Below are 26431 nucleotides of genomic sequence, written 5' to 3' on the forward strand. Positions count from 1 at the left end.
GTTTGATATTCCATGTGTTGCTTGCTCTCATTTTGCCATTTGCACAATTTGTTCTTTTTTCATGCATTGGGTGTTTGATATTTTCTTGAACAAGTTCCATGGTGATGTTTTGTTTTGTGGCTGCCAGCGGGAGGACAAATCTCAGAGACGTATCATTTACACATACTTTGTTAATAAATGTACTTTGAATCTTTGCAGATTTGAATATGGTGTGTTGTCCTTCATTAATCAGGGGATTGAGTACAAGAGGTAATGTTGTAACTCTAAAAAAATTCTGGTTAAACTACACTTGGAATAGATTGTTCAGTTCTGGTTGCCTCATTATAGGAAGATGTGAAAGTTTTAAAGAGGATGTAGAGGAGATTTACCAGGATCCTGCCTAGATTAGAAAGCACTGGTACCTCAGTAGAAGAATAAGGATGGTTGGGCTGAGTAACAGTTTCTTCCGCCAGGCTTTGATACGTTCAGTATACTTTGATACTATCACTGTTAGAAACACCATTTCTAACAGTGTTAGGAGCTGTAATATTATTGTATATTTAACCATATGTAGTACAGGCACTTTATGTGAACTTGCACATTGACAGAATACTTCTTTTATCTGTTAATATCTTCTGTGCTGTTTGTGATATATGTTTTGTACCTTGGTCACTGATGAACATTATTTTATGTAGCTGTAAGGTTGAATGACAATAAATTTGATCTTGAACCTGGTTGGAAGCCCTCCTGAAAACTCTTCATTTTCTACAATGAGGCCTGAATCATCACAAAATCTAAGCTGATACCCAAGAACCAGTTCTTCACCCTCAGATTTGTTGTCTTGGTTAAAACATTAAACCAAGGCCCTGTCTCCCTTTCTGATGGGTATAAAGGATTCCGTGGTACTCCTAATGAGCAGGGACCTCTTCACAATGTTGTAATCAATATGCACCCTTTAAAATAAAACCAGAAATTACTCAAAAAACAGAAATTACTGGAAACATAAACACAAGAGATCTTGCAGATGCTGGAAATCTGGAACGACACAAAATGCTGGAGGAACTCACATGCTGAAGACATTTAGCACGCCTTACACTTCTGTGTAAAGAGAAACAGCTCAGAACTGTGATGTTCAAAGTACACTCTCAAAGTTCAAAGTAAATTTAATATCAAAGTACATATATGTCACCATATGCTGGCCTGAAATTCATTTTCTTGTGGGCACTCAACATAAATACAAAGAAACACAACAGAATCAATTAATCTGTTGTATCACGGTAGCGCAGCTAAGGCCAGCGGAGTTCACAGTTCAATTCAGGTACCCGTAAGGAGTTTGTACCTCTCTCTGTGACTGTGTGGGCTTCCTCTGAGTGCTCTGGTTTCTTCCCACAGACCAAAGGTGTTTAGTAGATTAATTGGTCATTGGAAATTGTTCTGTGATCAAGCTAGAGTTAAATGGGTGGGTTGCTGAGCAGAGTGGTTCACTGGGCCAGAAGGGCCTGTACTGCGCTGTGCCATTAAATAAATAAAATAAATATAAACTGTACACAAGACAAACAACCACTGTGCAAAAGACAACAAACTGTTCAAATAGAAAAGAGAAAAACACTTAGAAAATAATAACACTGAGTAAATAAATAAACAACATTGAGAACATGATTTGTAGAGTCCTTGAAAGCGAGTCCATGGGTTGTGGGTATCAGTTCAGTGCTGAGGTGAGTAAAGTTATCCACATTTGTTCAGGAGCCTGATGGTCGAAGGGTAATAACCATTCCTGAACATGAAGGGCTCTGACCTGAAACATTAACTGTTTCTCTTTCCACAGATGCTGTTTGACCTGTTAAGCATTTCCAGAATTTTCTTCTTTTTTTTAGCATCTGTGATTTGTTAATTTTCACCTAAAACAGATGACCCATTCACATTGCTAACTGAGGAACTTTGCTCAGTGTAGTCAGGTTTATGAAACTCCTACATGACAAGTTACTTTCATAACACTCAATTAGCTATGAGTTCTTTGAAAAGCCCAGAGGTTGTGATAGTGTTATTCAAATGCAAATGTTCTTGATAAATCTATTATGTGTACTGTTTTACATTATTAGTTTAATATGGTTTTACTTGTCACAGAAAGATTCAAACTTTCCAAGTACAAAGTTTAGAACTTAAAACATAGAACATTACAGCACGGTAGCAACATTGTAGTGCAGCAGCTGGCATTACGCTATTGCAGTGCCAGTGACTCAAATTCAATTCCCACTGCTGTCTGTAAAGAACTCATATGTTCTCCCCATGACCACTTAGGTTTCCTCCAAGTGCTTCAGTTTCCTCCCACATTCCAAAGTCATACCAACTAGTAGATTTATTGGTCATTGTAAAGTGTGATGTGATTGGGCTAGGGTTAAATAGCTGGCTTGCTGGGTAGTATAGCTCATTGAGCTGGAAGGTCCTGATCTGAGCTATATTTCTAAATAAACAATTCTTCCTTCCCACTTTGCCCTCTATTTTTCTATCACGCATGTACCTACCCATACCCCTAATGTATCTGCCTCTACCATCACCCCTGGCAGTGCATTACATGAACTCACCACCCTTTGTATATCTCCCCCCATTATGTATTTAATATTTGAGTAATATTGTAAATATATTGTTTGATTAAGCATTCTTTAAATAATTCACTTTGGTTATACGTACGAAATGCATGAATGAAATACATCATCACATCAGCACATCATATGAACAGCCTCGCTTAAAGTAAAAACGAAGTTAAGCTCCTATCCCTGGCTCCATATCTCCTTTCAATTAGTTTTTATGTTTTGGAGTTACAAAACATAACAGTGGAGACAAGGAAGTTTTAAGCGAACCTGAGACGACTACCTACCTATTGAAGTGCAGTTAGAAACAGTGAAGTTTAAAAAAAGGCAGAAAACAGACAAATTCATAGGTTCACAAACATTTGAGTACCTGGTGTTAATAATCATAATTTTTTTTTGAAAAGCAGAAATGGATAGCTACATTGGAAAATTGATGTGTTCAATTGCATGGGTGATAACTGGATCTTGTATACTGAGTAAATTGAGTAGTATTTTAAAGCAAATGAAATAGCCAGTGAAAAATGAGTACCTGTTTTGCTTAAAGGCATATAGGTTGCTTGGAAGTTTAATAGCTCCAACCGAAATAAGCTTTGCTGATATTGTGAAAGTAATGCAGCAGCATTTAGAACCAAAGCCATTGTTAATTGCAGAATGCTTTAGGTTTCATAAGCAGAAGCAAAAGGAAGGGGAGTCCATTTCAGCATACGTGGCTGAATTGAAGAAGTTGTCTGAATATTGAGAGTTTAGTAAAGGGCTTAAGGATGCACTGAGAGATAGTTTAGTCTATGGAAATCTTACTAGAAAACATTCAAAAAACAGGTCCTAATGGAAGCACAACTCCTATTTAAAAGAGCATTTGAAATACCTGTATCAATGGAAACAGACAGAGATACAATTGAGTTGTAGTCAGTAATGAAAGTAAGTGTGCAAACAATTGCAACATCAAAACAGAAACTGGCCTAGCCGAACAAATTGTGTTACCTTCGTGGAAAGGACTCACATATCAGAATCAGATTTAATATCACTGGTATATGTCGTGAAGTTTGTTGTCTTTGCAGCAGCAGTACAATGCAATACATAATAATAGAGGAAAAACTGAATTGCAGTAAATATATTTTTTTTTTAAATAAGTAGTCAAAAATAGACAACAAAAAAAGGAGTGAGGTAGTGTTCATGGGTTCAAAGTCCACTCAGGTATCTGATGAGAGGGAACGAAGCTATTCCTGAATCACTGAGTGTGTGCCTTCAAACTTCTGTATCTCTTTCCTGATGGTAGCAATGAGAACAAAGCATGACTTGGATGATTGGAGTCCTTAATGATGGATGTTGCCTTCTTGAGGCATTGCTCCTTGAAGATGTCCTGGATACTACAGAGGCTAGCGCGCATGATGGAGCTGAATACATTTACAACTCTCCGCAGCTTACTTTGATCCTGTGCAGTAGTGCTCCCTCCCCCCCCCCCCCATACCAGATGGTGATGCACGAATGAAACTGAGTGTGAACAAAACTGCAACACCAAACCAGAAACCGGCCTGGCCAAACAAACTGTATTACCATTGTGACAGGTGCTCACATACACCAGACTAAAGCAGGTTTTAAGGTGAAACTTACAGAGAATGTAACAAAGTATGACACAAACAAAGAGCATGTCGGGCAGACAAGAATAAATGGACTTCATTGGGCAGAGAAAAAGCTACAAAGTCAACCTGCAGTTTCAAAAAGAACACTAATCTGCACGCTGTTGATGTAAACTCTAATAACAATGAGAGTGATACAGAACTGAATAGCCTTGAGATTTACAATGTGTAAGCTAACAATATGACTAACGAAAACAAGCAATATGGCTTACACCAGAAGTGAACAGTAAATTAATTAAAATGGAATTGGACACAGGCTCAGATGCTTCATTCACTCCACAAAATATGTCTGAAACATACGGAACTGAAGACCGCAGATATCCAACTAAGAACTTAGACTGAAGAAAAGATAACTCTTGTGGAAATAACATTTGTAGCAGTGAAATACATTAACAAGCTACACTTGGCATGTATGTAGTAAAAACAGGAGGGTCAGCATTGTTGGGGTTTGAGTGGCTGAGACAACTACAACTTGATTGGAGATCCCTCCACCATTTGCATGCCACATCCCCTGCAATAAAGTTAACTGAAAGCAAATTAAGGACAGAACTGGACCACTCTCCTACACAGTGGAGATTGCATCTGATATCATCTTGAGACAACACATCAGTCAATTAAGGAGAGCTGAGTCGATTTTTTAAGCAAAGAAAGTTAACCAGAGCTGTCAGAACCACTTCCTGCAGTCTCAGAGTCAACTCCTACAAACACTACAAGGCGGCCCCAGAACCTCAGATTGCTTCACAGCCACAAGTCTCACCAGCCAAGCAGAGTGATTCCCACCCTTGTCAGGAAAGCCATTATCTTATAAGGGTAAGAAATCATCCACAGTGATTGAATCTTCAGGCTTGAATGGGGCAATTTAAAATTTACTATGCTGTGGATATCTATATAGTAGTTGTATTATATAGTATACATTACATACAGCATATATGTGCACAAGTTGAGATGCATTCTATATTGAGGTAGAGTTTATAGCTAAGCAGGGAGGAGTGCTGTGTATTTAATATTTCAGTAATATTTGAGTAATATTGTAAATATACTGTTTGATGAAGCAGTCTTTGTTTAAATAATTCATTCATTCCACAATACTTCTTTATTTATTATATTTTATTTTTTTTTCTCTGCTAGATTACGTACTACATTGAACTGCTGCTGCTAAGTTAACAAATTTCATGTCACATGCCAGTGATAATAAACCTGATTCTGATTCATTATGGTTATATATACGAAGTGTATGAATGGCCTACAACATCAAGTCAGCACATCATATGTACATGCCTCGATTGAAGTAAAAACAAATTAGACCCACGTTCCCAACTCCATGTTTCCTTTCAATTAGCTTTTATGCTTTGGAGTTACAAAACATAACACCCCCTATATTTTCCTCCAATCACCTTTAAATTATGCCCCCTCGTATTAGCCATTTCTGTGCTGGGAAGAAGTCTCTGGCTGTCCACTCTATCTATGCCAATGATTATTTTTATTTTTTTTGAATCCTTGATATGTTTTGTGAATGTGAACTGAAAGGTAGTTTCTTGCTGAATCACTTATGTTGGAACATGGGTTTGACCAGTCAGGACTGCCCCCTCCTGGCTGAGACAGTAGCACCGCAAGAAAGCTCTCCAACACTGCTTTTCCAGCTTAGCTTTATCAAATGTACATCGAAACATACAGTGAAATGCATTATTTTGCATCAACAACCAACACAGTTTGAAGATGTGCTAGGGGCAACCTACAAGTATCACCATGCTTCCAGCACCAACATTGATGTCCACAACTTACTAACCCTAACCCATACATCTTTGGAATGTGGGAGGAAACTGGAGCACTATAGGAAAGTCACACAGTCACAGGGAAAGCATACCCACTCTTTACAGACAGCAGCAGGAAATGAACTCTAGTCACTGGTTCTGTAATAGAATTACGCTAACCAGTATGTTATGTGCCACTCACAAGAGAATGTGGTCTAGTTTATTGCGACAAAAAGACAATGCAGAACCACATATGATTTACAGCACAGAGACTGCCATTTAGCTCAAATTATCAATGTCAAACTACTGTATATATCCAACACTCACTTCCTCCTGTTATTCCTGACCTCACTCCATCAAATTCATTTCTCCCTTTAATCTTAAATGTATCTAAACTACTTCTAATTCATGTATTTATCACATAAACATTGAAACATACAGTGAAAAGTGTCATTTGTGTTGTTAACCTAAGACTGTGGAAATCAAGTGGATATACATAAAGCACAAGCCGATAGGCTCTTGATTAGTCAAGGTGTCAAAGGTTACAGGGGAGAAAGTTGGAGAATGGAGCTGAGAGGGATAATAAATGAGCCACAATGAACTGGTGAGCAGACTCGATGGGCTAAATGACCTAATTCTGCTCCAATGTCTGATGGTCTTGTGTGCTGGGGGCTATCTGCAAGTGTCACCACATTCTGGAGCCAGAAGAATATGGTACACTTCACAAATTTGCATGTCATCCCTGCCTCTCTGTGTTTGTGGATGCAATTTAGACCTTCTCACCCTTTCCAAATAGGACAGTTTCTACCCAATTAACTACTGGAAGGAAAAATAATTTGTACTTCTATGGCACTTTTAACAACCTCGAGATTTTCCAAAGTATCTTCCACCTATTAAAGAAAATTTGAACTATTTTTCACTGAGCAGCCACTAATGTGCACAATAAGATCTAACAAATAAAAATGAAAATTGATCAAACATATTTTAAAAGATAAGACATAGGAGTAGAATTGAGCCATCTGGCCAATCAAGGCTCTCTGCCACTCAATCATGGCTGAATTATTTTCCGTCTCAAATGTCACATATCCTTTCTTAAATAAGGGGCCCCAAATTTCTTACAATATTCCAAATGCCATCTAACCAACACTTTATAAAGCCTCAGCAATACATCTTTGCTTTTATATTCTCAAAATGAATGCTAATATTCCATTTGCCTTCTTTACCATTCACTCAACTTGCAAATTAACATTAGGGAATCTTACACCAGGACTATCAAGTCCCTTTGCATCTCCAATTTCTTGAATTTACTTCTTGTTTAAAAATAGTCCATGCCTTTATTTCTTCTACAAAGTACAAAACCATACATTTCCCTACACTATATTCCAGATGCCACTTCCTTGCCCATTCTTCTAATCTATGCAAGTCTTTCTGCAAACTCCCCACCACTATCTGTTCTTTCACCTCTCTTCATATCGACTTGGCCAGAAAGCCATCAAATCCATCATCTACAAACGTAGTTCATTCACATATAACATGAACAACACGACTGAACATCCCCTGTGGAACACCACTATTCACCGACAGCCAACCAGAAAAGGCCCCCTTAGAAGGAGCACATACCAATCTTCAAAGAGGGATCAGAAGTGGAGAGAGCGAGCAGTTTCAAGTTCCTGGGTGTCAAGATCTCTGAAGATCTAACCTGGTCCCAACATATCGATGCAGTTATAAAGAAGGCAAGACAGTGGCTATACTTCATTAGGAGTTTGAAAAGATTTGGCACATCGACAAATACACTCAAAAACATCAATAGATGTATCGTGGAGAGCATTCTGACAGGCTGCATCACTGTCTGGTATTGTGGGGGGGGGGTGCTACTGCACAGGACCAAAAGAAGCTGCAGAGGGTTGTAAATCTAGTCATCTTGGATACTAACCTACAAAGTACCCAGGACATCTTCAGGAAGCGGTGTCTCAGAAAGGCAGCGTCCATTATTAAGGACCTCCAGTACCCAGGACACGCCCTTTTCTCACTGTTGCCATCAGGTAGGAGGTACAGAAGCCTGAAGGCACACAATCAGCAATTCAGGAACAGCTTCTTCCCCTCCACCATCCAATTCCTAAATGGACATTGAACCCTTGGACACTATCTCACTTTTTAAAAATATACAGTATTTCTGTATTTTTGCATGATTTTTAAGCTATTCAATATATGCATACTGTAATTTATTATTTTATTTTTTCTTCTATATTATGCACTGCATTGAACTGTTGCTAAGTTAACAAATTTCACGTCATATGCCGGTGATAATAAACCTGATTCTGATTATTCCCACCTTTTGCTTCCAAAACACCACTCACTCCAGATATTCTCTCTTTTTATCCCTCCCATCAGGCAGAAGAACAAAAGCATATCCCACCATCAAGGATGGCTTCTAGCCTGCTGTTTTCTAAGACTATTCAATGATCCCTAGTATGATAAGATGGACTCTTGAACTCACAATCTACCTTGTTGTAACCTTACACCTCGTCTGCCTGCACTACACTTTCTCTGTAACTACAGCAGTTTATTCTGCAGTAAAATGCACAATGTGCTAGAGAAACTCAACAGGTCAGGCAGCATCTCTGGAGTGGAATAAACATTTCAGCTGAGACCTTTCATCAGGACTGCATTCTGCATTTCTTGCTGACTTTATTCTACATTCTGTAATTGTTTTACCTTGAACTACTTCAACGCATTGATGTGATCAAATGATCTGTAAGGATCTATACTTTGGCCACTTATTAGGTACAGGAGTAGAAACTGGTGTCATCTTCTGCTGTTGTAGCCCACCCACCTCAAGGCTCAACATGTTGTGCATTCAGAGATGCTCTTCCACGCACCACTGTTGTAACGTGTAGTTATTTCAGTTATTATCACTTTCCTGTCAGCTTGAACAGTCTGGCCATTCTCCTCTGGCCTCTCTCATTTAAAATGTGTTTTTACCCACAGAACTGCTGCTCAATGGATTTTTTTTTGTTTCTCGCACTATTTTCTGTAAACTCTAGAGATTGCTGTGTGAGAAAATCTCAAGTGATCAGCAGTTTCAACTAACAATCATTCCATGGTCAAGGTCACTTAGATCACTTTTCTTCCCCCATTCTGATGTGTGGTTTGAACAACTGAACCTCTTGACCATGTCTGCATGCTTTTATGCATAGAGTTGCTGCCACATGATTGGCTGATTAGATATTTGCATTAACGAGCACATGTACAGGTGCACCTAAAGTGGCCACTGAGTGTATGTGACAATAATAAGCCAAATTATCAATATCATAATCTCCAGTTACTAAAACCCAGTTAACAATATCGCTTAGGTTTAAATCAGGGCAGGTCTAGAAAAGCTTTCCAGGCTATTTGAATTATACAGAGGCAGCTTTATTAGAAATTTCATTTCCATCAAAATTCAAATTTCAAAGCAAATTTATTATCGAGATATATATATGTCACCATGTACAACCCTGAGATTCATTTTCTTTTGGGTATTCATAGTAAATACAAAGAAACACAATAGAATTAATGAAAAGTTTATAAGGTTTATAAACAAAGATAGACAAACAACCAATGTGCTAAAGACAATACAGATTGTGCAAACACAGAAAGAAAAACAAAATAATAATATTAGATAAGTAATAAATAATACTGAGAACATGAATTGTAGAGTCTGTGAAAGTGAATCCACAAATTGTGGTATCAGTTCAGTGAACAGCAAAGAGTTTTATTCCAGTTCTATCTTGTACCCCAGGGGCATACGGGGTGTCCAGGGCGGGGCAGCACCTCCAGTGAAGGGGCTTGCCGTGTTCAATCTGCGGCAGCTCACTCACTTCTGGTCCTCACTGGAAATTAGCTCTCACCTCCAAGTATCTATTTGCATGCAACAGTGGCCACACCCTGCTACACACCTCGGCAAACAGTATAAACCAGGTGAGGGTAGCCAATGGGCCTCATACCCTAGTGAGATAGGGACATGTCTGTCCTAGCATGCACAGTCAGCTCCAGCAGACTGGACAGGTGAGATCCAACAGCCAGGAAGGTGATTCTGCAATGTTTTGAGGTGAGTGAAGGACATGACAAGGCACAGAAGTAGTCCTGTCATCCACTGCAACCAAGGATGATCCCAGTTTGTGAAGACTATTCATACCACTGGACCCAGCCTTCCGAAGTCAAGAGAGTGAAACTGTTCCAGTGCAACATCTTTTCCTATTTAAAAAAAACTCTCCGCCAGGTTTCCTGTCATCATCAGATACGACAGACTATCTTGTTCCCCAAGCCCACCCCCAGATTGATCTATCAGGGATTACTATCATGTTTACACACTGTAGAGAATATTTTCATCTCCAGTGTTTCAATCTCCTCCCCTCCCCTTCCACCATTCTGCCTAGTGCAAGAACCAACGCGGAACGATGGTCAAAGAAGTTTGTGCATTTTTTAAAAACTTACCGATGTTTTTATAGTAGATGGGCACAAAAACATTGATGACTCGTTCAACTGCAAGGAGCAGAAGGCATAACAGAACGAAAAACTGCAGCAAGAGGCTTCCTTTGGGCCACATGTATGGTATCAGCAACTGCACCTTCTTAGGAAAATCTTTCCAGGTGGACTGATTGTTGTTCTGATTTAAGAGAGGCTGGAAAGGAAAACGTAGAGATGATTAAATGTAGGAAACAAAAGCTAAACAAAAGGTTTATCAGATTACTATATTAGATAAGCAATAAATCAAGTCAGTGAACACCACACCACAGAAAACGGTCTTTTGGCCCATCTAGTATATGCTCAACTATTATTCTGCCTAGTCCCATCAACCTGCACCTGACAGTGTCCTTCCATACCCTCTCATCCACGTACTTATCCAAACTTCTCTTAAATGTTGAAATTGAACCCACATCCCAAGTTCTCTGACAGCTCATTTCATACTCACCCCAACCTCTGAACGAAGTTCCTCCTCATATTAAATATTTCACCTTTCACCCTTAACCTATGGTCTCAAGTTCTAGTTGTTGTGTACGATGAGACGGTTATCCAATTAGCAACTTGGGAAAGAGTTACTTATTTAAGGTTGAAACAATGAGACATTGTTATTTTATCCTCCAGCATTTTGTGTTGTTGTTCTAGATTTCCAGCATCCGCAGAATCCCTTATATCTATATTTATGTTATCAGCATGCTTCAAAAGTGAAATTATTTCTTTTACTTAGGAAGATCAGGAATGTATGGTGACATTTGTAAGCTGCCCCGAGCATACTCGTAGGTTAGAACCATAGAACATTACAGCACAGAAACAGGCCTTCTGGCCCTTCTTGGCTGTGCCAAACTATTTTTCCGCCTCGTCCCACTGACCTGCACCTGGACCATATCCCTCCATTCGCCTCTCATCCAAGTTTTTCTTGAATGTTAAAGGTGAGCCCGCATTTACCACTTCATCTGGCAGCTCATTCCACACTCCCATCACTCTGTGTGAAGAAGCCCCCTCTAATGTTCCCTTTAAACTTTTCCCCCTTCACCCTTAACCCATGTCCTCTGTTTTTTTTCCTCCCCCAGTGGAAAAAGCCTGCTTGCATTCACTCCATCTATACCCATCATAATTTTATATACCTCTATGAAATCTCCCCTCATTCTTCTACGCTTCAGGGGGAACAAAGTCCTAACCTAGTCAACCTTTCTCTGTAACTCAGTTTCTCAAGTCCCAGCAACGTCCTTGTAAACCTTCTCTGCACTCTTTCAACCTTATCAATATCTTTCCTGTAATTTTGTGTCCAAAACTGCACACAGTAATCTAAATTCAGCCTCATCAATGCCTTATACAACCTCACCATAACATTCCAACTCTTATACTCAACACTTCGATTTATAAAGGCCAACGTACCAAAAGCCTTCTTTATGACCCTATCTACCTGTGACACCACTTCGAGGAATGTGCAATAAATAAGTGAATTTGAATCTGTCTCGTGGAGCTGTGAGACAATGAAATTTTGCATCCAAATACCAAGAGCCAAGGGGAGAGGGTGGGGAACTAGATCAGACGGATCACTCTTGTATAGACAGCACAGGTCAGGTGACATTTGGAGTATTGTAAGCCACTTCAGGCCCCTTATCTAAGGAAGGATGTGCCGGCATTGAGGGTCCAGAGGAGGTTCACAGGGATGATTCTGGAAATGAAAGGGATATTGTACAAGGAGTGTTTGATGGTTTGGGCCTGTACTCACTGGAGTTTAGAAAACCGAAAGGGAGGGGGGAAATCTCATTGAAACCTATCAAATATTGAAAGGCCTAAATAAAGTAGACGTGGAGAGGATGTTTCCAATAGTGGGAGAGTCTAAGACCAGAGGACACAGCCTCAGAATAGAAGGATGTCCCTTTAGAACAGAGATGAAGAGGAATTTCTTTAGCCAGAGGGTGGTGAATCTATGGAATTCACTGGCATAGACAGCTTTGGAGTATATTTAAAGTAGAGGCTGACAGGTTCTTGATTAGTTAGGGTGTCACCGATTATAGGAAAAAGGCAAGAGGGTTGAGAGTGATGGAATAACAGAGCAGACTCGTTGGGCCAAATGGTCTACTTCTGCTCCTACATCTTTTGGTATTGATTTGATGGGTAAAAAACAGACTTTCTTTCTGTAACCTTTTCTTCTATCTGATTCAATTTCATTTATTTATCACACATACATTGAAAGATGACCTGTATTAACAACCAACACAATTGAAGGATGTGCTAGGGAACGTGCTCCAAAATTCTTGGGTTTAACTGCTGCCATCGAGGAGGTGGTACAGGAGCCTTAGGTACCACATCACTAGGTTAAGGAATAGTTTTTTAGCCTACAACCATCAGGCTTCTGAACCAGTGTGGATAACCTCAACTCTGGACTGGTTCCACGACGACTCACTTTCAAGGACTCTACAACTTATGTTCTCAGTATTATTTATTTACTTATTTATTATAATTATTTTTCTTTTGTGTTTGCACATTGGGTGTTTGTCAGTCTTTGTTAGTGTGTAGCTCTTCATTAATTCTATTGTATTTCTTTGTTCTATTGTGAATGCCTCCAAGAAAATGAAACTCAGAGTGACTATATGTGACATATACGTACTTTGATACTAAATTTACTTTCAACTTTGAACTTTCTTGCCTGCTACAAGTTTTATTTTATCAGATTCAAGTTCATTTATTTATCATGTGTATATCGAAACATTGAAATGTGTTGTAACACACATAAAAATTGCTGGTGAACGCAGCAGGCCAGGCAGCATCTAAAGAAAGAGGTACAGTCGACGTTTCAGGCCGAGACCCTTCGTCAGGACTAACTGAAGGAAGAGCTAGTAAGAGATTTGAAAGTGGGAGGGGGAGGGGGAGATCCAAAATGATAGGAGAAGACAGGAGGGGGAGGGATGGAGACAAGAGCTGGAGAGTTGATTGGCAAAAGGGATATGAGAAGATCATGGGACAGGAGGCCCAGGGAGAAAGAAAGGGGGAGGGGGGAAGCCCAGAGGATGGGCAGGGAGTATACTGAGAGGGACAGAGGGAGAAAAAGAGAGAGAAAAAAATTTAATAATAATAAATAAATAACGGATGGGGTATGAGGGGGAGGTGGGGCATTAGCGGAAGTTAGAGAAGTCAATGTTCATGCCATCAGGTTGGAGGCTACCCAGACAGAATATAAGGTGTTGTTCCTCCAATCTGAGTGCGGCTTCATCTTGACAGTAGAGGAGGCCATGGATAGACATATCAGAATGGAAACGGGACGTGGAATTAAAATGTGTGGTCATTGGGAGATCCTGCTTTCTCTGGCAGACAGAGCGTAGGTGTTCAGCGAAACGGTCTCCCAGCCTGCGTCAGGTCTCGCCAATATATAGAAGGCCGCATCGGGAGCACCGGACACAGTATATCACCCCAGCCAACTCACAAGTGAAGTGTTGCCTCACCTGGTAGGACTGTCTGGGGCCCTGAATGGTGGTGAGGGAGGAAGTGTAAGGGCATGTGTAGCACTTGTTCCGCTTACAAGGATAAGTGCCGGGAGGGAGATCGGTGGGAAGGGATGGGGGGACGAATGGACAAGGGAGTCGCGTAGGGAGCAATCCCTACGGAAAGCAGAGGTGGGGGGGGGGAGGGAAACATGTGCTTAGTGGTGGGATCCCATTGGAGGTGGCGGAAGTTACGGAGAATAATATGTTGGACCCGGAGGCTGGTAGAGTGGTAGGTGAGGACAAGGGGAACTCTATTCCTAGTGGGGTGGCCGGAGGATGGGGTGAGAGCCGATGTGCGTGGAATAGGAGAGATGCGTTTGAGAGCAGAGTTGATGGTGGAGAAAGGGAAGCCCCTTTCTTTAAAAAAAGGACATCTCCTTCGCCCTGGAATGAAAAGCCTCGTCCAGGAATGAAAAGCCTCATCCTGAGAGCAGATGCGGCGGAGACGGAGGAATTGCGAGAAGGGGATGGCATTTTTGCAAGAGACAGAGTGGGAAGAGGAATGGTCCAGGTAGCTGTGAGAGTCCGTAGGCTTATAGTAGACATCAGTAGATAAGCTGTCTCCAGAGATAGAAGAGACAGAAAGATCAAGAAAGGGGAGGAAGGTGTCAGAAATGGATCAGGTAAACTTGAGGGCAGGGTGAAAGTTGGAGGCAAAGTTAATGAAGTCAACGAGCTCAGCATGTGTGCAGGAAGCAGTGCCAATGCAGTCGTCGATGTAGTGAAGGAAAGGTGGGGGACAGATACCAGTATAGGCTTGGAACATAGACTGTTCCACATAGCCAACAAAAAGGCAGGCATAGCTGGGACCCATATGGATGCCCATGGCTACACCTTTAGTTTGGAAACAACTAAAACTCATTTTCACAGTACCAGCCCTTCGGCCTAAGATGCTGTGCTGTCCTTTTAATCTACTCTAAGATCAATCTAAGTTTTCCCTCCGACATAGCCCTTCATTTTTCTATCATCCATGTGCCTATCTAAGTGTCTGTGTCCACCTCTCACAACCACCACTCTCTGTATACTGGCACACATACGCCCACCTTCCTCATCCTGACGTCAATTATCAGCCCTTTAATTTTGCGGACGTTAATTGAGTGGTTATGCTGCAGTACTACTTCATCAGGTGTTCCATATCAATAAGGTAAGCTGACTCATCACTACATGTGATTTGTCCAACAACAATAGTGTCATTAAATCATAAGACCATTAAGACATAGGAGCAGAATTAGGCCATTCTGCTATCAAGTCCACTCAACCATGCCATCATGGCTAATTTATTATCCCTCTCAACACCATTCGCTTGCCTTTTCCCCATAACCTTTGGTGCCCTGATTAATCAAGAAACTGTAATTTTCACTGTCTGTGGCAACGAATTCCATAAATTAACTACTATCGACTAAAGAAATTCTTCCTCATCTCTGTCCTAAATGAACAGCCCTCTGTTTGAAGCTGTGCCCTATGTCACCCAGTACAAGAAACATCCTCTCCACATCCACTCTATCTTGGCCTTTTAATGTTCGATAGATTTCAATGAGATCACCCCTCATTCTTCTAAACCCAGCAAGAACAGGCCCAGAATTATTAACCACCCCTCATATGTTAATGCTGCCATTCCCAAAATCATTTATGAGAACCTCCTCTGGAACTTCTCCAATGCCTTTGGTAAGGGACCCAAAAATGCTCACAATAATCTAAGTGTGGTCTGACCAATGTCTTATAAAGGCTTAGCACCACATCTTTGTTTTGATATTCTAGTCCTCTCAAAATGAATGCTAACATTGCATTTGCCTTCCTTACCACCATCTCAATTTGCAAACTAACCTTTAGGGAATCCTGCACAAGGACTTCAAAGTCCCTTTGCACCTCTGATTCTTGAATTTTCTCCACATTTAGAAAATAGTCTATGCCTTTATTCCTTCTATCAAAGTGGACGACCATATGCTTCTCTACACTATATCCTATTTGCCACTTCTGTGCTCATTCTCCAAATCAAAGTCCTCCTGCAAACTCCCTGCTTTCTCAACACTACCTGCCCTTCCACCCATCTTTGAATTGTCTGCAAACTCGACCACAAGGCCATCATTTCCGTTGTCTAAATCATTGACATATAGCGTGAAAAGAAGTGGTCCCAACACTGAGCCCTGCAGAGCACTAGTCACATGCAGACAACCAGAAAAGATCCCCTCTATTCTCACTCTTTGCCTCCGGTTATTCAGGCAATCTTCTATCCATGCTAGCATCTTTCCTGCCATACCATGAGCTCTCTTGTGCAAAACCCTATCAAAGGCCTTCTGAAAATCTGAGTAAACAACATCCATTGACTCTTGTCTATCCTGCCTATTACTTCTTCAAAGAATTCCAACAGATTTGCCAGACAAGATTTCCCCATAAGGAAACAATGCTGACTTTAGCCTATATTATCATGTGCCTCTAACTACCCTGAAATCTCATCATTAATAATGGACTCCAACATCTTCCCAACCTTGAAGTCAAGCTAACTGACTTACAATTTCCTTTCTTCCACTTCCCTTCCTTCTTAAAGAGTGGAGTTTTCATTTGCAATTTTCCATTCCTCTGGAACCATTCCAGAATCTATTGATTCTTGAAAGAACATTATCTCTTTCAGAACCCTAGGGTGTACACCATCTGGTCCAGGTGACTTACCTACCTTCAGACCTTTCAGCTTCCCAAGCACCTTCTCCTTGGTAATAGCAACTGCACTCACTACTGCCCTCTGACACTCTTGAATTTCTGACATACTGCTAGTATCTTCTACTGTGAAGACCAACACAAAATATTTAAGATCATCTGCCATTTCTTTGCCCGCATTACTACCTCATCAGTACATTTTCTAGCAGTCTGACATCCACTTCCACCCTTTTTTTTTTTTACTTTTTATGTATCTGAAAAAAACTTTAGGTATCCCCTTTCATATCATTTGCGAGCTTACCTTCATTTTTCTATCTTTTCTCTTCTTTTGCCTTCAGTTGCCTTCTATTGGTTTTTAAAAGCTTCCCAATCCTCTAATGTTCCACTAATTTTTGCTATATTATACGGCCTCTTTTGTTTTTATATCTCCTTTGATTTCCCTTACACATTGGACATGGAGAAGTTTCTGCCCTCAGTTGTGATGTTGTGAACGGGAAATTGCTCTCAGAGAGAAGACGTTGTTCACTTCAGCCGAAAATCCTATAGTGTCTGAGGCACAACTGTGGGAAAGCAAAATGTCAGCTGACTACCAGTACTTCTGCATACTCAGTTGGAAAAAAAAGTGCTTTGTGGGGCTGGACAGTTCTGGATCAACCAAGTTTACCAATCCTCCACCAGTAAAATGAACAGAAAGCCTAATGACAATGTGATGACCTGACCATTCCATTGATGTCATTAGAACAGCTGAAGAGAGGGAGGCCTAAAACAGAGGCATTTAGACTAATCATCATTTAACATGGCCATGCATTTTTTGTAGCACTGACATGATATAAGGGTAGAAGGGAAGATAAACACAAATCCTGGAAAACTACTTCTGGACCCTTCCCAAACCCTTGACATCCTTCCTATCTGGGGTGACCAGAACTGTACGCAATACTTCAGATACGACATAACTAGTTTCATAAAGCTAGAATAAAACTAAATACTGAGCATGTTGAAGACAGGAATACTGGATGTTAAAGAAAATCAAAGGGGACACTGAAGAAAAAAAATGACTCTCAGGTAAAAGATCACCTTCATCAGTGACACCCTTCCTATAATGATGCGACTATAATACTCCAGATACAACCTAAGAGTTTGATAAAGCTGCAACATAGCTTCCTGACTTTTCAATTCAATGCCTTGATTAATAAAGGGAAGCATCCCTAAGCCGCCTTAATCACTAGATCCACCTGTGTAGCCACTTTCAGGAAGCAATGAACTTGGTGAGGAGTACAAGCAGTACAGTTGCCATAATGCTATTACAGCACCAGCAACCCAGATTCAATTCCCGCTGCTAACTGGAGTTTGTATGTTCTCCCCTGACCGCGTGGGTTTCCTCCCAGATTCCAAAGGCATATGAATTATTTATTGGTTAATTGGTCACATAGGTTTAATTGGGCAGTGAGGGCTCACTGGGCCGGAAGGACCTGATACCATGCTGTATCTCTAAAAAAATGAATAAAGGGTGAAGGACATGGAAAGAAATAGAAACGGCAATTCTTAAATTATGCAAGTGTAGATGCAACCGCAAGAAGAAAATAAACAAAGCTGTTACTCAAGAGTGAAAACTGTGTCTCAACACCAATATTTTTTGTCCTTAATAAAGAATGGTTGAGAGGAATGTATGCTACATAGCGATCAGAATAAAAAAAATATGATGATAGGATTCAATAAAGTAGAATGGAAGTAGTTGAAGTTAGACCTATGCCAGCATAGTTCCCATTGGGCAAAACATCTTATTTTGGTGTTTAAGCTCTATGTAGGAAAGTAATGAAAGGGAAAAATATGAGGGTTAAGGAATTCAATTATCTTGATATGCCAGCTCTTCACTATCTTAATTTTTATAAGACAGCATTTTTTGTTAACAATCTTACTGCATTAGAAAAGCAGGTCTCACTTCAGCTATGAGAAACCTTTACCTTGCTGTAATTATTCGTAAACTCATTTATTTTAAAGTAGGCAGAGTTCTGCTCTTAGTCAGCTTTGCTCTCTTCGAAATTCTCTTGCTGCAAGATTGGTTTTGCATGATATCAAAAGTGGCATGCTGGAAATACTCTGAAGAATGGAGAGCATTCTGGCCAGTGATCAATTTCAAAGGCATGTTCATTGTCAAATGCACAAGTACAGATGCAATGAAAAACTTATTTACAATACAGTTTAATTACAATTAGAACAAAAATAGTTAATTTTAGTGCAAAGTTATCAAAGTGTAGAGATTAGTGTTTTGCCATTTGGTTCAAAAACTGAATGTTGAAGGGAAGTTGCTGTTCATGATAGAATGAGGGAAGACCAGGAGTATGAAAATCAATAGAACATATTGGACTCAAAGACGGAACTCAATAGATGTTGGAAATCTGAATCAAGGATAATTCTGAAAATGTAAAGAGACAATACACTATTAAGGGCAAGAATTTTAAAAGTCTTGATGAGCAGAGGGATTTAGACATTGCTAAACATTGATATAGATGCTTGCAATTTTGGACAATTTATTTCTTAGGCTATGTGCAAAACTCAAAGCGTTTTCTTTGTTTTGTCTCCTTATATTTATGCTTTTGATATAGGTGGTGGAATTTCTCTGTTTGCTAGAATTTTGATACTGAATACTCACACTTGGTACCTGGAAGTCTACCTCTACAACTTTCCTCAGCCTGAATGCTTTGATCAGATTAGCTTTATTGTCACATTTACATCAAAGCATACAGTGAAATGTGGCATTTTGCACCAAGGACCAACACATTCCAAGAACTAGCCAGGGGAAGCTCACAAGTGTTTCCATACTTTCAGTGCTCACAACTTATGAAAGCTAACCCAAATACAGTATCTTTGGAATGTGGGAGGAAACTCACCCATGTGACCACAGTGAGAACGTGCAAATTCTTCATAGAAAGTAGCAGAAATTGAACTCTGATCACTGGCATTGCATTAGGGTTATGCTAACTACTACACTACCCTACCTTTTCGTCCACTTCCTTTACGAAATGACTTCAGGCAGCACAGCTTTCCCTGTGCTAAAAGACCAAATGTCAGGAGGAAGAGAAAATAAATTAAAAAGCTAACTGTATTATTTGGTGCAAAAGTAACAAGAAAGGCTGACCAACAACAGCCCTCCCTATTCCACAATCTGTCTCAGTGGTTACAAGACAAACCTTACAATTTGACTTTTCCAAACTGTTTCATTTAAACTTTTATTTTGAAAAGAGCTCAGCTCAGAGCAGAAACTGCAAACCTTTCTGAGAGTATGCCCAAATTGGCAATAATCTTCTAAACAATTTTCTTACGTCCCATGGTAATATTGAGCAGAGATTATCATTGATTAAAAAGATTAAAAATTAGCTTTATTTGTCACATGCATATCAAAACTTACAGTGAAATGCGGCGTCAAATCAAATCAAATCAGCGAGTATTAGCCTAGGGGCACCCTATATGTTTGCACAATTCTGCTGCAAACATAGCATGCCCACAACTTACTAATGCTAAACATAACCCTAAGTCTTTGGAATGTGGGAGGAAACTGGAGCACCCGGAGGAAATCCACACAGTCAAAGGGAGTGCAGACAAAGTCTTTACAGACTGCAGAGGGAATCCAACATCAATTGGTGATTACTGGCACTGTATCCTAAAGTGCCATCACATCTTCTTGCAACCATCTAAATAGTGCCAGCAAATACTGTCTAAATCACCGAGTGCTTTGAGTAATTTACCTTTTACTCGGATTTCCAGCATCTGCAGCTTGTTTCTTTTTTATTTACTAATGAGATTTGCTACCGTACTCAGAAGCAGTTCAAGTAGTTTCAGCAAATAAACTATCAATAAAGGGAAATTTTTAAAAATCAAATTAAACCATTTTAACATTTTAGTATCACTCATGTTTCACTAAGTATTGCCCTGAATGTTGTAATTTCAAGCCTTATTCCACAGACTCGACCATAATCCAGGATGACAGTCACATAGTGGCACTGAGAGTTTAAATGAAATGTTGAATTGAGGCTTGTTTTGCAAAAGATTCTCTGGAAAGGAACAGGGTGGTTCACTCCAATATCTTAATGTTTATCCCTCAATCAATACTATTAAAATAAATCAAATATTTAGGGACAAAATTGAAAAATAATGTTCGTTTCTGCCCCTATTCAAACCAGTAAACAATTTGTTTTACAAGCATTTGAAAGAACAAACTGTTCTCAGTTTCGGAAGTGGAACTGGAATGTCAATGTACATGTCACTTGTACCGAGATACAGTGGAAAACTTTCTTTGCAAACCAGTACACGTCAATTTATCAGATTATTCAAAAGGTAACACGTAATTAGGAGGACAAACGGACTGCAAGTCTATTTTTGTAAGGGGATGAAGTCTTATAACAAACAGCACATTGGTGTTGGTAGTAAGAAAGGAAAATTCAATGTTAAAATTCAATGTTAAGATTCAATTCAAGAGGACCAGAATATCAAAGCAAAGCTGTAATGTTGAAGCTTTGTAAGTCATTGGTCAGACCGCACTAGGTTACATGGTCGGCACAACATTGTGGGCCAAAAGGCCTGTAATGTGCTGTAGATTTCTATGTTTCTATGAAATCAGAGGACCCAGAGAAGACCCACACATTCCACCGTGTGGATGTACAGAACCCTTACAGATGACATTGGAATTGAAATTTGAACTTTAGTTTTGCTCAAGATTTCCAGCATCTGCAGAATCTTTCATTTTTATGGTCCTTTACCAACTAGTAGTCCCCATGATAAACAGGGACTACTTCTCAAACCCAAGAGCCAACCCTCCCAAAGTCAGACATCAGTTTAAATTCACCATCACCTTCAATGCATCAAGACAACCTGTGGTTGGTGAGGAAAAAGGTGTTTGTAGATCAAGAGCTCAAATCTGACACAAAACTCAATCACTGGGTACCTTCTGTAACCTGGACTACTACCACAGGCACAAAACTAAAACTAAACTGTGTATAAACCTTAACAATGTCTTCACAAGGTCTTGTTTGTCATTTGTTTTGTCTACATCATCTGTTTGTCATTTATATTAATGATTTGGATGATAATGTGGTAAGCTGGATCAGCATTTGCGGAGGACACCAAGACTGGGAGCATAGTGACAGTGAGGAAGGCTATCAAAAGCTTGCAGCGAGATCTGGACCAGCTGGAAAAATGGCAGATGGAATTTAATGCAGACAAGTGAGGTGTTGCACTTCGGTAGGACCAACATGGGTAGGGGTGTAAAGAGATCTTTTGGCACAATAGCCTTCATAAATGAGAGCACTGTGTACAGAAATTCTTATGTTATGTTGAAGTTGTATAGGACATTGGTGAGGCCAAATTTAGAGCAATATGTGCAGTTCCAGTCACCTACCAACAGGAAAGAACTCAATAGGATTGAAAGGAGTGCTGAAAAAAATTACAAGGATGCTGCTAGTAATTGAATTATAGGGAAAGGTTGAATAGGTTAGGATTTTATTCTCTGGAACGTAGCAGAATGAGGGGAGATATGATAGAGGTATACAAAATTATGAGGGGCACAGATAGGGTAAATACATGCAGGCTTTTTCCACTGAGGTTCAGTGAGACTAGAAGAGGTCATAGGTTAAGAGTGGAATATTGAAGGGGAACATAAGGGAGATCCTCGTCACTCAAAGGGTGGTGAGAGTGATCAACAAGCTGAAAGCAGAAGTGGTGGATGCAGGTTCAATTGCAAAATTAACGAGAAGTATGGGTAAGTACATGTATGGAAGGGGTAAGGAGGATTATGGTCAATGTGCAGGTCAATAGGATTTGGAAGAATAGCAGTTTGGCATGGACTTGATGGGCTGAATGGCCTGTTTCTGGACTGTGGTACAGTATAAACCTAGAAGTATAGAACACCACAACCCGTTTATCGGGTGAAATTTAACCAATCATGTCCCATGTATGCAACATAACATGTTCAAGATGTAGTATTTTGTATAGAGTTGCTATGAGTTATTGCAGCCTAGAAAATACTTGCAATAAGCGATATCCCTAAAGTTGAGTTGTTAAGTCTAACAATGTAACTGACGGAATTATGAAACCTGAATGTTTGAGAGGATGCGAGATTAAAGTTGTTGTTTCTAGATAATATACAAACCAACACTGAAGCAAATGCAATGTTAGCATACATTTCAAGAGGAAAAGAATCTAAAAGCAAGGATGTAAAGCTGAGGCTTTGTAAGACACTGGCCAGCCTGCACTTGGAGTATTGTGAGCAGTTTTCAGCTTCCTATCAAAGAAAGTATTTGCCGGCAGTGGAGAAGGTCCAGAGATTTACTAGAATGAACCCAGGAATGAAAAGGTTAATATATGAGGAGTTTTTGATGGATTTGGAACAGCATTCCTCTGAGTTCAGAGGAATGAGGGGGATCTCACTGAAATCTATCAATCATTGAAAGGTCCAGATAGAAAGGATGTGAAGAGGATGTTTCCTCTTGTGGAAGAGCAGGACCAGAGGGCGCGTCCTCAGAATACAAGGATGGTCTTTTAGAACAAAGATGAGGAGGAATTTTGTTAGTCAGAGAGGGGTGAATCTGTGGAATTCATTACCACAGCCAGCTGTGGAGGCCAAGTCATTGAGTATATTTAAAGTGGAAGCTAATAGGTTCTTGATTAGTAAGGTTACAGGGGAAGAAAGGGAATGGGGTTGAGAGGGAAAATAAATCAGCCATGATCGAATAATGGAGCAGACTCAATGTGCTGAATGATCTAATTCTGCTCGTGTTTTATAGTCTTACCGAAGCCTATGAACCATCTGTATTGAACAAAGGTATTTTGTTCTTTCACTACAGTTCTATAATTATCTCCAGTATTTCGCTGTTATGTCTGCTATGTACAAAAATCGCCTACTTTTGTGTGATTGATAAATTAGGATTTGTACCTTTCTATCCAACTATTTAAAATGTTAACAAGTGAATAGTTCAGGCCTTAACACACAAACCCATTCACCTGACCACTAGTCCTGCAAAAGCCAGATGGAGCCAGAAGGGGATGGCGAAGGTGGAGAGAGTTAAGAGGCAGATATGTAGGAACACAAAGGTTACCAGTGATAAGTAAGGAAGGTGATAATGGGACAATTAAAGAAGAGGTGAAGGGCAGACAGAATTAGATGAGGGAGGGGGAGATCCGGTCATAAGTGAAGTAAACCTATCACCACCACTGAGCACATCCACAAGGAATGCTGCTTCAAGAAAGCAGCATCCATCATTGGGGTCCTCCATCATGCATGCTTCTTATTACTGCCATTGGGAAGTATCTTAGGTCCCATACCAATAGGTTCAGGAACAGTTATTACCCTTCAACCATCAGGCTCCTGAACCAGTGTGGATAACTTCACTCATCTCAACTCAAAACTGATTCTACAACCTACAGACTTACCATCAAGGACTCTACAACTAGTTCTCAATATTGTTTATTACTTATTATTGATATTTGTTTCTTTTGTATTTGCAGTTTGTCTTTTACACATTGATTCTATATCTTTGTGTATAGTTTTCATTGATTGTATTGTACTTCTTAGTGAATGCCCACAAGAAAATGAATCTCAGAATCAGAATCAGGTTTAATATTACTGGCATATGTCGTGAAATGTGTTGTTTTGCAGCAGCAGTACTTGTCAATATACATTATTTTAAAAAACAATAAAGTACAACAATATATATATAAAAAGTAATGCAAAAAAGAGAGCAAAAAAAAGGAAAAAAAATGTGAGGTAGTATTCATGGGTTCTTTGTCCATTCAAAAAATCTGATGGTGGAGGGGAAGAAGCTGTTCATGAAACATTGAGTATGTGTCTTCAGCCTCCTGTACTTCTCTTTTGATGGTAGCAATGAGCAGAGGGCATGTTCTGGGTGATGGGATTCCCTAATGATGGATGACACCATTTTCAGGCATTGTGTTCTCAAGATGTTCTCGATGCTGGGGAGGCTAGTGCCCATGATGGAGGTGGCTGAGTTTACAACTTTCTGTGGCTTTTTCCAATCCTGTGCAGTGATGCAATCAGCGAGAATGCGCTCCACAGCACATCTGTACAAATTTGCTCAGGGTAGTATTTGGTTACATGTAATGCTCTGGTTCTTATTTTTACTGTTATGCTGTAGGCATTTCACTTTATGCTGTATGTATTTTATTTTGGCAGTTCTGTAAGAGCAACTTGTTTGGGCTATTGTTGAAGATAGGGGATGATGTGGAATGTGTTCCATCCGATCAGCGAGAGGTTCTTCTTGGTGAGGGACAATAAGGTTGGTCTTGGGCTTTTGGTTCGGGGGGAGATGAAAAGAGAAGATGCTGGGGAGAATGGGTTGTAGCATACGATCTGGTGGGAGACTCGCTTGTTCAAGATGGATTGCGAGCGACATGCAGTAGATGGTGTGGGCATTCACACTGACCGAGGGCCCAGCACATGAGTGACAGAGAAGTTCAAGATGAGCTCCAACTTGTACACATCTGACTGTTGAATTAGAATGGGCCCTTTTCTTTTTGTTATTCTTTACTAACCTTTTAGTTAAGTTAAGATTCATAAATATAAATTCCTTTAAACGTATGCATATTTCATATTTCTTAACTATGTTATTTCATGGCACTAATTTATAACAGGGTAGAACATCACACAAACATGAGTTTGGGGTGGGAGACTGCCTCCATCTCAAGAGGTTGGCGGGGTTGGAGGTTGTCTTCCCTAGACTTACGCAGCCAATGAAACCAAGGGATTTCATACGTATATATAGTAGTACATACTTTGATAAATTTATGTTGAACTTTGAAACCAAGAGGGGTTGTGGGGGGGAATAAAAAGGACCAGAAGGTTGGATTGGAATACAAGAGGTGAGGAGGTGGGAGATTAAAAAAAAAGCACAGAAGGCTCTTTACCTGAAAGGAGAATGTTTAATGTTCGTACCATTGGGTTTAAACTACCCAGGCAAAACGTGAGGTGTCAATGATTGAAAGCTGGTTGCTACTCTGTATGCTTCGTATTTCAGTATTTATCTTAGAAGAAGGGTGGTTATTGATATTTTCAAAGGGAGTTTTCTAGTTCAAAGTTACTTCTACAGTCACACCTTGATATTGCTCATCCACATCACATCCCAACACACCACTGCTAAAGATTATTTGGTAGTGACAAACAGCTTCTGAATTCTTCAGCAAGACATTAAACCAAGGAATTGATTATACCTCAGGAAGGGGAAGCCGAGGGAACATACACTAGTCCTCATTGAGGGATCAGCAGTGGAAAGGGTGAGCAGCTTCAAGTTCCTGGGCGTCAACATCTCTGAAGATCTATCCCAACCCCAACACATTGGTGCAATCACGAAGAGGGAAGACCAGCTGCTCTACTTCATTAGGATTTTGAGGAGATTTGGTATGTCACCAAAGACTCTAGCAAATAGCAAGTTTCTACAGATGTACCATGGAGAGCATTCTGACTGGTTACATCACTGTTTGGTATGGAGGGGCCAATGCATAGGATTGCAAGAAGCTACAGAGGGTTGTAGACTCATTCATCTCCACCACAGATACAACTCTCCACACCATCGAGGACATCTTCGTAAGTCAATGCCTCAAGAAGGCAGCAGTCATCCTTAAAGACACTCACCACCTGGGATCCATGCCCTCTTCTTCACTAGCACTATGTTAACACCATCAGGCAGGTGGTACAGGAGCCTGAAACCACACTCAAATCTTCAGGAATACCTTCCTCCCCTCCATCATCAGATTTCTGAGCTGTCCATGAACCCCACCTCGTTATTCATCTTTGGCACTATTTCTTTATCGTAGTAACTTGCAGT

General features: G+C 40.1%; 1 protein-coding gene across 5 annotated transcripts in view; it reads right to left on the reverse strand.

Moving 5' to 3' along the window:
* The window catches only part of LOC140199279 (ATP-binding cassette sub-family B member 6-like), a 265085-nt gene that overhangs the window by 185915 nt on the left and 52739 nt on the right, over window positions 1-26431 (reverse strand). For all 5 annotated transcript variants that reach the window (XM_072261069.1, XM_072261072.1, XM_072261067.1 and 2 more), the window contains exon 4: window positions 10432-10618. In XM_072261069.1, coding sequence (XP_072117170.1) covers window positions 10432-10618 — 187 coding nt within the window. The remainder of the gene's footprint in view (window positions 1-10431; window positions 10619-26431) is intronic.

Source organism: Mobula birostris, chromosome 6 (genome assembly GCF_030028105.1).
Source record: "Mobula birostris isolate sMobBir1 chromosome 6, sMobBir1.hap1, whole genome shotgun sequence".
In the NCBI taxonomy this organism is placed as follows: Eukaryota; Metazoa; Chordata; class Chondrichthyes; order Myliobatiformes; family Myliobatidae; genus Mobula; species Mobula birostris.